Here is a 12,897-nt window from a genome sequence, read left to right as displayed (position 1 = left end):
GTATTATTAAGCTTGATCTCATAGAATGGACGCTCAAGTTGTCCCTTGGATCAAATATCCATCAAATCGGATATTATTTATTCGTTTATATGTATTTAATTTTAGAGAGCTTTAACAAAAAGTTTGCGGTACTGTTTATTTTAACGAAAAATCACATTTTTACACTAAAAATTGAAATCTGGTATTATTCATTTTATCCTTAATTTTATTCTTATTGTTAAAATTTAAAGTTTTCATGTTATTTTAATTAATTTTTCTTTAATTTTATTGAATATAAATCTACGGTGTTGGTAGCAAAAGGAAATTATCATATGAATTTACTGTAGACTTTGATTAATCTTAGTTTTTTTCGAACTGGGGCGGGCCAGAGCCCAGAAAACAACACAACACTTGCACAACTAGGAATGGACCTGGGCCGGTTAAACTTTCGCTGTTTAACAGATAACGATACGTCGTCGTTTCAAGCTGTTGAAATCCAAGTACCTTCTCCTCCTCATCGTAGCTACCGGCCTGGGCGGATAAGGTGATGACAGTTTGTTAACAGTTATATCGTTACCAATACAGAGGAAGCAAAAAGCCGTAAGCCGCCGCCGTTTTGTTGTAAATTGTAGAAATGGAGATAACAAGGAGCCTCCTACCCCATTCGTCTTGCTCCAAGCTCCCACTCCGCACTCCCTTCCGCCACTCTCAAGTTCCGGCTTCCACTTTCTCAATTCCGACTACGTCTCGCCCCCACTTCCGAAAACCTCTCGCCGCCTCACGCTCCGCCTCCGACGGCGGCGATTCAAGTGAGTTAAAATTTTTAATTTCTGATTTATGCTTTCATGCGCGCCCTGTTTGATAATTTGCTCTTGTCACTTTGTTTATTTGAAGGCTCAGCAGCCAAGGTTTCTGTAGCTGACCCGTCTTCGGCAGTGAAGGTGAGCTTCATGTTCATGGATTCGCCTGTGTTTCATCATGAATTCTGAAATTTTAATTTTGTTCTCGTTTGAAGTGCTGATTGTAACTGTTCAGTTTTAATTCAGAACAAGGCAATAGATATAACCCCTGAGCTGAAGGGAACTTCCATATTTCTTGTGGGTAAGCATTAATTTACTCGGTGCTAAAATGCATTCAAAACTCGAATCCTTGCCTTGCGTGTTACGAAATAGAATGATGATGATCGTTTTGGTGGAAAAGGCATGAAGAGCTCCATGAAAACCAGTTTGGGGAAGCTCCTAGCCAATGTGTTGCGGTATTATTACTTTGACAGGTACCTCTATATGCTACATTTATAAAATACCAGGATAAGTTTCTTTGCTCTAGATGTATTAGCTGAACTTGTAATTTGTGTTGTTTTGTCCAGTGATAGTTTGGTTGAGGAAGCTGCTGGCGGTGGATCTGCTGCCAAATTGCTTAGGGAGGCTGACACAAATGGTTATCGGGAATCTGAGGTGATAGTTTTCGAAGTATCATTCTGATGTGGATTATTTTGGGTTTTATGCATGTATAAATTGAGATATTGGTGCAGACTGAAGTATTGAAGCAATTATCATCCATGGGTCGATTGGTGGTTTGTGCTGGAGATGGTGCAGTTCAGAGTTCAACTAATCTGTAGGATTATCAAGATCACTTAGTTCTGACATCATTGTTACAATCCTTTGTCATTTATTTATATATAATGTTAGTTGTGCATTTTCTGACTCGCTTCAGAACATGTATAGGGCTCTTCTGAGATATGGAATCTCTATATGGATTGATGTACCTCTAGACTTGGTGGCCAGGGGCATGATTGAAGATCAAAGTCAGCTTCCTGCACTCAACGTATCTGCTTCAGCATCTTATCCAGAGGTCATCTCTTCCTCCTCAAACTTATAACCGTATACAACGTACTCTTGTTGGCCTGAGAAGGAAAATAAATGGACTGTACCACTTAACATTGTGCAGCAGCTTAGTCCTGATAATTCGTACTTCTGATGTTGATAACCAGGTTTTGACTCACCTGAGTACTATGTATGAAGAAGTCAGAGGTGGATATGAAACAGCTGATGCAACCGTTTCCATTGAAAGTATAACTCTGTAAATCTTTCCTTGTTCTTAATGTATTAGATTATGTTTCCTCGGCAGTTCTAACGATTTTGTTTTTGTCCGATCAGAACTAGCTTATCAATTAGGTTATGATGATTTTGGTGATGTAACCACAGAAGACGTGGCATTGGAGGTATTTAAGGAGGCTAGTTTTGAAATGCATACATTGTTTGAAATTTAAGTCAAACTGATTAAGGAGGCAAACCCTTGGATTGTTTTCCTCTCTATCTGTGGATTCAGGTTCTGAAGGAGATGGAGAAACTGACCAGAGTAAAGAAGATGATGGAAGCGGCGGCAAGACCTTTTTGACAGTCGGGCAGTGCAGAGCCCCCATTTTCATCAGTTGGAACTAGTTTCTGCTGTAATATCAAATTCTGGGGATGGCAACCTGAAGCTTTGTGCATGTCGTGTGTTGGCTACAATTCTGTGTTTGTTTTCCTCATCCAAAACGGCGCATTGGCATTAGCAAGTCTCATGAATTTAAAGGCTGGGAATTCATTCCCGAGAAATTGGAAAACTTTGATGGAACGAGATGTTAGTGTAGTGGTAGTATTTTCAAGTTTCAACGCACCTTTTTTACCTTGTGGACGCTCTGCTCTTGTTGATTTTACTTTTAATTGTTTAATCTAAAGGTTTAATAAAATAGAAGAATGTGTATGAGGTGAGAAAGGGTGGTGAGAATTATTTCTCCAAAACTATATGCTTTTATCGTTTTGCTAAAGGGTAATTGTTAGAGAGATTAAATTTCTATACTAAATTTTGTAAACTAATTGAGGTGGTTGTTGATTAAATTATTGGGAATTTAACGAAAAGCTTTCGGTATTGTTCATTGTAACGAAAAACTATATTTTTACACTAAAATGTCAATCATAGTACTATTCACTTTTACCTTTATTTTGTTCTTATCGTTAAGACTCAAAGTTTTAAATCCATTTTCATTAGTTTTTCTTAGATTATTACGTAAGTATTAATTAATATGCTAATTTCTTATTGATGACACATCATTTTAGTTTACAAATTTAGTTCAAAATTTTATTCTCTCTAACATTATCCTTTTATAATACTAAGAAGTCAGAAAACAATTGAATTGGCAGAGGAGTCGTAGGATCCTGACATCCTGTCATGTGACACCACGTGCCCTATACAAAGCAGTAGGCCCTTAAAGTTTGGGGCTTGGCCCAATTGAAAATAAGGCGGGTTGGTGGTGGGTGGTGCATTGAAAGGAGCAAAGAAAGTGTTGTGGCAAAAACAATGAAATTAGCACGGGGGACAGGATAAGCCTCCTGAGTAGTCCCGTCCTGACTCAATTGGGTCGTCGTCAGTAGACTGACTGAGTGGTTATCTGTTTAAATGTGAACACGTCTCAAGTTGACTACTGGATCGCCAGCTGCCGCGTTATGCTCGGAGGCCCATGCAAAAGTGACATGGAGTAATGTTTTTGAAAAAGAAGGAAGAGTGGGCATGAGGCTGGAAGGGGACTTTGATGATGAGATTGGACTGTGCTTGAGATTCCTGGTTTGATTATTATGTTTTTACTGTCGATAAATTTTATTTTTTAAGTTACTAAATTTTTAACACATATATTTCATTATTTGTATACTGTTATGTGATGTACCATCTCGTATATTGGTCACATTAAAAAATCTCTCGTCATGGAAATTTTTTTTTATTGTGACGGGAACACAAGTGTTACACTACATGTTTTTATGTAAGAAGTAAGAAATTTTATTTTTTAAGTTATTAAATTTTTAACACACCATTTGTATAGTGACATGTGATGTACCATCTCGTGTGCCAGTCACACTGAAAAATCTCTTACTGTGGAGAAAATTTTTATTGTGATCGGAACACGAGTGTTACACTACGTGGTTTTATGTAAGTAGTGAGAAATTTTATTTTTTAAGTTATTAAATTTTTAACATGCATATTTTATAATTTATATAGTAACACGTGATGTATCATCTTATATATACCGATCACAATAAAAAATCTAACTTAGTCGTGGGAAAGTAGGTATAAAAGCAAATGCAGTGGCAGTGGAGGCGGGAAATAGTTAGTAGAGCGCGCTTTATACGTGGAGGTAGATCTCTGTACGTAGAGATTGCATATGCAAAACCATACAAAGTGAAAGGCCGTCAGGCAGGGTAAGATTCGTTTCGTTTTTAAACTCAAAGCGTCCAAAGGTAAAAAGAAAGTTAAAAAATTAAGAGAAAGACAGAGGGGAGAGAAGGCAACGCGGTGCGAAATTGCGAACGAATGGAAATGCGTTTTAAAATAAGAAAAATTAATGAAAAATATTTGAATTTTTTTTAGTTTTAACGATAATAAGAAAAAGAAGTTAGAAGTGAATAATATCATGATTGATATTTTAAAGTAAAAATATGATTTTACGTTAAAATAAACAAAACCGAAACTTTTATTTAAAATATATATTAATTGAGGATTTTGAAAATTACAGCCGAGAAAAGGAAAAGAAATTGAACATGGGAATGGGGATGACGCTTCTCGTATTTTGGGAGAATTGGGATTCGGATTGGGTTTATAAACTTGGCCTCCTTTTTCTCCTTCTCTCTCAGACTCCTCCTGTATTTGGTCTCTGCCTCTCTCTCTCTTCCAAAGCCAAAACCAAAACCAAAACAAAAACCCTTGTCCTTTCTGCTTTCAACCGGAATTCAGAAGCATCGGCGGTGGTTAATTTCACAGGATCGCAGTTTGCATGGAAGATCATATTTTTTGAGATGATTCGTTGTTTTATCTCCGCTTCTCTCGGTGGTGCCGGTGCGTCTTCTCTTCTACTGCTAAATTACTAATCACTCTCTTTTAACTTAATCCGTCTCTATTATTATATTATATGTATTACTAGTAAAACCAGTCAAATAAGTCAGTCCGTCCTCGTCTTTCATGGCGGCCTCTGTTTCTCTTGGTCGTCTCGAGTATACGTCCGTTCTGCACTCGGATTGCTCTTGCTCTTAAGATCAGTGCTTTGATCATCATTTTTCGCGTTTTCTCAACTCATTCATGTGAATATTGTTTCAGGCCTGGCTACTGATTCTTCAGGCATTTCATGACTTGCTGCGAGGGAGGCCTATGATCCTCGCACAACTCCCATGCGCTTAAGTTTCTCTTTGGAGAGAGTGGTAACTCAGATGTTTGAATTCTGGCTGCCTTTGGTAGCTTCTACAGACCACTTGTGTTCTTAATTGAAGCAGAAATTAAGAGCACTTATTATTTATACTCACCATTTTGAAGTACAGCTCTATCAATTGATGGGCTGATCTGATCCGATTCCCTCGACATCCCTTCCCATTCTGTTTGGTGATCAACCCTGTGAAATTTAGAAATGGGATTGCCTCAGGTACCCTCAACTGGAACTTCTGAGGAGGTGCGAGCTGCTTGTCTGGGGTCCTTTTTACAAAGCCCGCCTCGATTTTCAAGTATGAGCACATGTGATATGGATGGGATGCTTGGTGGAAGTGCAAGCCAAGTGGGGGGGAATCCATTATGCTCCTCTTTAGGAGATTACCAGACAAGGACCTCCCTAGAATTTTCAAAGCTCCCTGATCATTCACTTGGATTTAGAGGGACCGCGCGAGTCACTAACAATGTTCATGGTTTGTCAATTGTTTCTGTTGATAAAGCTGGTCAGATCACCCCAAGAAATGGACAGAATGTTCTGACCCCTGCTTCTAGGATTGTAGGCTTTGAATCAAGCGGAACAAGTTCTCTAAATGATGATGACTCCAAGCGTGTTTCATGTGGGCACGTTCACTCCGCTTCTGCAGTTAATGACACAACTAATGGAATTGTGACCAGTGGGTCTCTAGTCAGGAAGCGATTGTTGTCCTCTTTGAATACTATGCTTTTTCCGCACCAGTTTGAAGGTGATCATTTAAACATTGGTTGCAGAACTTCTGGAGCAAATTATCCTGCTGTGAGTGATAATTTTAGTACGTCTGTCGCACATGATTATAAGAAAGCAAATGTTGGGAGCAAACGTAGTTTTACCATGCCAACTTGGTCTCTACATAGTTGCTTGGAGCAGAAGAGCATGGCACATGATAGTGGTATTATGGAATCCATTTTTTTCACGAATGGCCCTTTGCTGGAAAACAAGGATATCGGACCTCGAAATAGTTATCAATCTGCACCTAGATGTGATGAGTTGAGAAAGCGGACTAATGCAAAAATCCAAAGTGGGGCAATATCCATATCTCCAAAGGAAGTGATCTCACCTTTGCATCCTTTGTCACCTCTTGGCCCCAGGTTGTCTGAAAGATTGAAAATTGCAGGGGGCTGCAGGACTACTGACAAAGAGTTGGAGGATTGTCATTCAACCTTAAGGAACGTAAAACAAACACTTGACAAGTCTGATGCAGACATTATCTTTTCCCCTGAACTAGGGGAGTTTAAGATTGCTAGTAAATTATTGGAAGATGTTGATGTTTTTCACAGGGAATTCCTTCCATCTTCTCTAGAGAATAGTACTGGCATAAGTTATTCTTTGTCCCACGGGTCAGCTCCCAACTCCCAGTGCATGAGTGGGCTTTCTGTCGGGAGATCCTTGGTTGGTTCATTCGAAGAATCTCTACTGTCTGGTCGGTTTATATCAGGGAAACCCAGTCAGGTTAGTGTCTATGTTTCTGCTGTGTAGTAAATCCTGTACATTATTCATTGTTGCTATGTTATAACTGCTGGAGTATTTAAATATGTAGAGAATCAATGGTTTTCTGGCTGTGCTAAGCATCACTGGGGGAAACTTTTCTCCGCAAACACAGAAGCTTCCTTTTTCAGTAACTAGTGTAGAAGGTGATTGTTATTTATTGTATTGCGCATCCATACATCTTTCGAGAAATTCTGCATTGAATAGGAGTGGAGTACAAAAGATTAAACGAGGCCTCAGCAATGATGGTTCACCGATTGTCACAAGCCGCCTGCGCATTCCTGTGAAGGGCCGTATACAATTGGTATTTGTTGTCTGTTCCTCCTGTTATAAGCATCCATTTTATTATCTATTGCCAGAGATATTAAAGGGTCAAGTTTTTCATTACCAGAGTACTTGTTTGACTGAATTACTTGTTGAAATCGTCATTTTATGGAGCATGTTACATTGCGATTGGTTATCATTATTAATCATACTAAATTAAGCTCTCCATACTTTGATTTATGCAGGTTCTAAGCAATCCAGAGAAGACACCTATTCATACCTTTCTTTGTAACTACGATTTAAGCGACATGCCAGCTGGTAGCAAAGTAAGTTGAGTGTTCGTATCTTGTCGCTACTATACTATGTGATGCTTACGAACTTTGTATTAAATATAATTTGTTGAAAATTTATCTATCATTATAAATTTGAAATATAGCGGAGTTGTAATCCCGCATCCAAGGAGAATGTATGCTTACATAGCAACTCATACAGCTTTCTAAATTGTATACCGTGCATGCATTGAATTAGATCTCTACCTATAATTTAACTTCAACTTGTGAATTATATTGCCTTTAAGCTGCATTGATGGATTTTGAAACGATTTTGTAGTTATAAATTCAATGTGTATGAAAAACAATAAAGGACTATAGAATTATGTTGTGTGGTTTATGATATTCCATGTTTCTGAGGCTAATTTAATATTTTTTTTTGTTCTGTTCATTTCTTATCTGTTCAAATCAAAGTAGACTTTCTTACGCCAGAAGGTCACCTTAGCATGCAGCCCAAATTCTTCCCAGTCGGGACATGGGAAGACTGATCTGAACTCAAAAGTCATAGAGAAGAAGGAAGTAGAGAATACAGCCGGAGTAGACATTGTACCTACAACAAGATCTGTGGATCAGAAAACTGAAATTAGAAGTGAAGACTCTAATTTTGTGGATTCAATAGATGAGGGGGATATCTCCAACTTATCCCCTAAACTGGGAAGGGGATCCAATGCTTCGTTCCTTGTTGAGAAGAGCCTCAACAATGAGGAGTACCGAAGCAGCAATGGAAAGGAGCGCGAGTTTGCTGATGCATGCTATGGAACCGACAGGAAGCACGGACATGTTTGTTCAAGGTTCAATCAAAACAGTAACGGTGCTCTCCGCTATGCTCTCCATCTCCGTTTCATATGCCCTTTTCCCAAAAAAAGTTCTAGGACAGTCCAGAGGTGCAAATCAGATCCCCTATCTACACCACAGAGAACAGGCTTAGACATGGATGGGGAGCGCAGATTCTTCCTGTACAATGACTTGAGGGTCGTGTTTCCTCAACGCCACACAGACGCTGATGAGGGAGAGGTAATGTGCATATTTACTTGGTCATGCAAACGCATCAAACGCTCACATATCAAAACAAAAGTGATCTTGATGAAGGGGATATTTTTGCATTGCTGCGCAAATATGAATGCCTATAAATTTGCCTTGTCTTCGCGTTGTGCTATATCTTGTGCAAGCTTAGCTGATTATGCTCTATTTTTTCTTTGGTTCTTTTAATCGCAGTTGAACGTGGAATACCATTTCCCGGAGGATCCGAAATACTTCGACATCAACTGAAGCGTCATTTTCCCTTGTTTTTGTTTTTTGTACTCCACTGTGTACATATTCTCATATATATATATATAGCTTTCTTTTGGTTGGTTGGTTGGTGATGGTGACTGATATTTTGTAACACGGAAATTAGTTTGGGCCGGGCCATTGCGCTTTGTTATTTTTGGCGGGAAACTCCCGATGTCGTGTTTGAATTTGTGGGGCCCATCAGCCGCACATACGCACAACAATGGAAAAAAAAAATGTTAATTGACGCAAAAGTGACGAGGGGATGGAAAAAAGAGGGTCTCTCTATGCAAATTACAAAAAGACAATCCAAATTAAAATTCATGAACAATTAAGAAACTCATTTGCTTAATTTTATTTTATTAAGTTGTCAAATATTTTAAATACTTAGATCTAAATTAATAAAATTTTGTGATTAATATGCATTTGAATCTTCACATGAGAACCTTAGAAGAGCAGGAGTTGGAAGTGTATTGTTAAAAATATTTTTTATTTTGGTTAAGAGATTGATGTGGCAGGCTCGAGGTGAGCTGAGTCAATTAGATTGATGTATCATGGTTAATCAAGGTTAAATAAATAAAATCAAAGGGGGCCAGCCATTGGCGGCATGACACCTGGAATGAAAGGGAATTAGCCAACCTTGTTACCTTACAAGCGGCAGCTGTATCCGACAAGTGACGCCATGCACTAAAGGAAACGTTGTTATTGTAAGTTGCTAATTGAAATTTACTTAAAACAATTGGAATCAAGTAGGAAGGAAGGAAGGAAGGAAGGAAGAGAGCAATGCCATTCTAGGGTTTTCTTGCTCGCCACGCAACTACATAATTAACATATCAAATTACCCATTAGATTTTCTCCGGATCTTTTTTGTGTGGATCATGAGGATTTGTGAATTGTATTCGTTCATCGTATATCGTGTGGTCATTTTTTGTCAGATACTATTTGTGTTTAATTTTAAATAAAAATATTTAAAATGATTTCTAACCGCACGATGTACGATGAATGGACACGATTCACGAATCTCCGAAATCCTCACAAAGAGGATCCAGATTCATCAAATTATAGAGTGAAAGAGTGGGGAGTCAGTCAGTGTTTAGTCAGCAGGCATTAGGCATTAGGCATTTCTATTGTATAACGTCGCATGCACACAACACAAATGAATATATGAGAGCGTATCAGTCCTCCTCTCATCCATCTTCAGTGAGCACGGAGAAAGTGACGGTAAGAGAGAGAGGAATATTTGCAGCAGATCATGAAGGAAGAGGGCAGAGAGAGAGAGAGAGAGAGAGAATATGCAGAGACAAAACAGTTATATTAGGGGCTCGTCCTTTCCAGGATCCTCATCCATTTAATTTTCACCTTAATTCCTATTCTGCCCCTCTCTCTTTCTTTCATTTTTTTTTCACCTCTGTTATTGGGGTAGAAGAATCAAGAGTGTGTTGTTTTAACTTTTAAGTGTGTGTATGTGGAGTTTGATTGCATTTTGGAATATTATATGGCTTCCATTTACTTTGACTTTAAAATCTTAATTTTAAAAGAATAGGAAATGTTAAGGAAACTTTCTCAAAAGTTGGACTTTCCGTCACTTTATTTTTTTCTTTTTCCAAATCATGTGTCGACATTATAAAACAATGTGCAAAAAATATGAGTTGGTGGGAAGTTCATGAAATATCTCACTTTAAAATAATCTTCTTAGCATTTCTCTGAAAAGAAAATCAACCTCATTAATTAGTAACTAAATAATTATTAAATCAGTGGTAATAATATGATTTGATAGGATATGATACAAGCTAGTTAGTCACGCTTAACAACTTCAACCAATGTGCTCCAACTCGTCACTTTCTGTGCATACCATGCGAATGAGAGATTTTTCAGCGTGATTGGTATACAGAGTGGTACATCACATATCATTATATAAATGGTAGGATATATGTGCTAAAAAATTAATAACTTAAAAAATAAAACTTCCCACAACTCCTATTAAAATATGTGATGTACCACTTATGTTTCCATCACAACTAAAAATGTCTCTATGCAAAGGGCAACCTTGGTAAACAGAAACGTACCTACGCATTCTTCAAGTCCCAATTTTATCCTTTCTTCCAACTAAATTTCCATATTTATCCTTTGATTTTTCTTCTTGTTTTTAATTATATCTATGTTTAATTGTTGTGCAATGGGGAGTGGGGGTAGTCGTGTCATTTGGCGGCACCCAATCATATCTTTCCGTCCCTCCTCCCGCCCCCAACTGCAACAGTTTTTGTAATCGCTACAGACAAATATGAAATCTGTACTGACCCCGTTGTCTCCATTTATTCCTCCACTCGACTCCACTCGTGTCATCCTCCTCTGTACCACCCTTTATAACACCTACATCCCTCCCTCCCTCCCTCCCCATAAACCCCTCTTCTCCTTCTCTCTCTTCTTTCTCACACTAAAACCCACCTGCAGTCTACTGAGGGAGATAAGCTTTCTCTGTGCTCTCTGATACTGCAAGTATTGGTGTTTCAATGGAGGCAGAGGATGAGATGTATCATGACTTCCTAACTCAGACGAACACACCTCCCCCTCCACCTCCTTATCCTCATCATCCCAACTCTTCTCTTTCTTCTTCTCCCTCCCCCTTCCTTTTCAATAACCTCCTCTCTTCCTCTTCTTCCCCCGGACTTCCCCTGCCCCCCACTAAAACGCCTTCGTCCCACCAAATTCCTACCCATCCTCAGCCCCATACCACCCCCCACGCTCGCCGAGCTTCTTCTTCCACCGCCGCTGCAAATCGCATCTTCCAATGCCATTACTGCTCCCGCAAATTCTACACCTCCCAAGCCCTCGGCGGCCACCAAAACGCCCACAAGCGGGAGAGAGCCGCCGCTCGCAGGTCTCTTATTGGCGCCGGCGGAGGTGGCGGCTGCTCCTCCGTTCCCACCCACTCTCCTCACCACCCTCATCATGTCCCTGCTCTCAATGTCTCACCTCCCCCTTCTCAATATCAGATCATGCCCATCAACGCGCCACGTCAGCATCATGATACTGATGACCATGCTCAACAATATTCAACTGGGCCTCACCAATACCATCAGCTCCGGCGGAGCCACCACCAGCAGCAGCCAGAGGCAGCCGTACACGACAGCAGCAGCTGCTTTTTAATGGAGATGGAGCACATAATGCAGCAGGACAACCAGCCACCTTACTATTGGGCGGTGGACCTCTCCAACATCAACACTACTAACCACCATCACCACCACCACCCCCACATCCCTGCCGCCGCCTCCACTTGCTCTCTTCCCCAGATGATTGACGGCCCCACCACCTCCGAGCTGCCTCAGCCCCTCTTCTCACGTGCACCCCCTTCTTCCCACACCCATCAATATTATCATCGCCATCCTCAGGATGCCACTGCCGCTCATCCTCCTCGTGACAACCCCACTCTTCACAGCCTTGACCTCTCCCTCCGCCTTTAATCATCATTCCTAATTTACACCGTTCCTATCAGTGCTCTCTCCTAAAATCTGTCAGCCCAGTTTTCTTCTTTTTCCAGAGAAAAAAAAAACTCAATTGCTCTTAGAAATAGATGATTCAAGTCTTCAAGATATGGAAGGAAAGCGAAAAGTGGAAAAGTGCTTGTGGGTCTGTTTTTTTGTAGGTTTTTTTTCTTATTTGGTTTTGCAAATTAGTTACAGAAAGTCAGAAATGTTGGGCTTCAAAGTTGATATGTAATGAGTTTGACATCTTGTTACATGAATCAATCAATTTTTCAAGCTTTATACTCTGCATTGATCTCTCTCTCTCTCTCTCTCTCTCTCTCTCTCTCTCTCTCTCTCTTTATTATATGATGATGATGATGATGATGATCGTGCATGTCAAAATTAAGTGTCATCCCAAAAACAAAAATGTGTTGTGAAAACAGGGATGAAATGAATCGATGTAGTTTTTGGCACCAATCGAGATGGCATCGGACCATCGATGATTTAAATTTCTATGTTACGAATCTACCCTTCTGAATTCTGGAAAAATGCCCTGCAATATGCGGCGCGCGCGCGATCGATCACGATATTATGCTCGTCGATCAGTTGTGGTTCAGTTTTTGTACAGTGGGCCACCTCAGCTGCTTTTGAGGAGGAGAAAACCTCCCACTTACATTTTAATTTTTATGCAACAGCTGGCTGATTTGGTTACGGAGGAATAATGGTATTGCTTGCAGTTGCAGCCGATTGGAAATATTATTATTCCTCTTGTTTTTGGTCCGGCTTGTTGAAATTTCATTTCAACAATGCTCAAGTTTCCAACGTGTTCATAGGATCGTAGAAA

The 12,897-nt window shown here is 39.7% G+C and overlaps 3 protein-coding genes across 3 annotated transcripts; all 3 read left to right on the top strand.

The window, feature by feature from the left end:
* The first annotated feature begins 7 nt into the window (after nucleotides 1-7).
* On the top strand, nucleotides 8-2,718 carry LOC126582352 (probable inactive shikimate kinase like 1, chloroplastic). Its single transcript, XM_050246493.1, has 10 exons — nucleotides 8-788; nucleotides 874-920; nucleotides 1,026-1,080; nucleotides 1,180-1,252; nucleotides 1,346-1,433; nucleotides 1,511-1,593; nucleotides 1,704-1,830; nucleotides 1,970-2,048; nucleotides 2,136-2,200; nucleotides 2,308-2,718. Exons 1-10 carry the CDS (start codon nucleotides 614-616, stop codon nucleotides 2,374-2,376), a joined length of 861 nt encoding a protein of 286 aa, XP_050102450.1. The 5' UTR covers nucleotides 8-613; the 3' UTR covers nucleotides 2,377-2,718.
* A 1,857-nt stretch (nucleotides 2,719-4,575) lies between these two features.
* On the top strand, nucleotides 4,576-8,690 carry LOC126583890 (uncharacterized). The gene is made up of 6 exons (XM_050248432.1): nucleotides 4,576-4,845; nucleotides 5,104-6,691; nucleotides 6,780-7,031; nucleotides 7,237-7,317; nucleotides 7,738-8,334; nucleotides 8,536-8,690. Exons 2-6 carry the CDS (start codon nucleotides 5,408-5,410, stop codon nucleotides 8,587-8,589), a joined length of 2,268 nt encoding a protein of 755 aa, XP_050104389.1. The 5' UTR covers nucleotides 4,576-4,845; nucleotides 5,104-5,407; the 3' UTR covers nucleotides 8,590-8,690.
* Nucleotides 8,691-11,099: 2,409 nt separating this feature from the next.
* On the top strand, nucleotides 11,100-12,279 carry LOC126582492 (zinc finger protein 3-like). Its single transcript, XM_050246647.1, has one exon. It carries the CDS (start codon nucleotides 11,100-11,102, stop codon nucleotides 12,048-12,050), a length of 951 nt encoding a protein of 316 aa, XP_050102604.1. The 3' UTR covers nucleotides 12,051-12,279.
* Nucleotides 12,280-12,897: the final 618 nt, after the last annotated feature.

Source organism: Malus sylvestris, chromosome 9, assembly GCF_916048215.2.
Source record: "Malus sylvestris chromosome 9, drMalSylv7.2, whole genome shotgun sequence".
In the NCBI taxonomy this organism is placed as follows: Eukaryota; Viridiplantae; Streptophyta; class Magnoliopsida; order Rosales; family Rosaceae; genus Malus; species Malus sylvestris.
The sequence above is the reverse complement of the archived record's forward strand: the minus strand, read 5'-3'. Positions and strand labels throughout refer to the sequence as shown.

Coding starts and splice junctions, on each gene's coding strand:
- LOC126582352 (XM_050246493.1), top strand. CDS start 614: ATGGAGATAACAAGGAGCCTCCTACCCCATTCGTCTTGCTCCAAGCTC. Junction 789..873: donor CTCCGACGGCGGCGATTCAA/GTGAGTTAAAAT, acceptor GTTTATTTGAAG/GCTCAGCAGCCAAGGTTTCT. Junction 1,253..1,345: donor CGGTATTATTACTTTGACAG/GTACCTCTATAT, acceptor TGTTTTGTCCAG/TGATAGTTTGGTTGAGGAAG.
- LOC126582492 (XM_050246647.1), top strand. CDS start 11,100: ATGGAGGCAGAGGATGAGATGTATCATGACTTCCTAACTCAGACGAAC.
- LOC126583890 (XM_050248432.1), top strand. CDS start 5,408: ATGGGATTGCCTCAGGTACCCTCAACTGGAACTTCTGAGGAGGTGCGA. Junction 6,692..6,779: donor TATCAGGGAAACCCAGTCAG/GTTAGTGTCTAT, acceptor TTAAATATGTAG/AGAATCAATGGTTTTCTGGC. Junction 8,335..8,535: donor CAGACGCTGATGAGGGAGAG/GTAATGTGCATA, acceptor TTTTAATCGCAG/TTGAACGTGGAATACCATTT.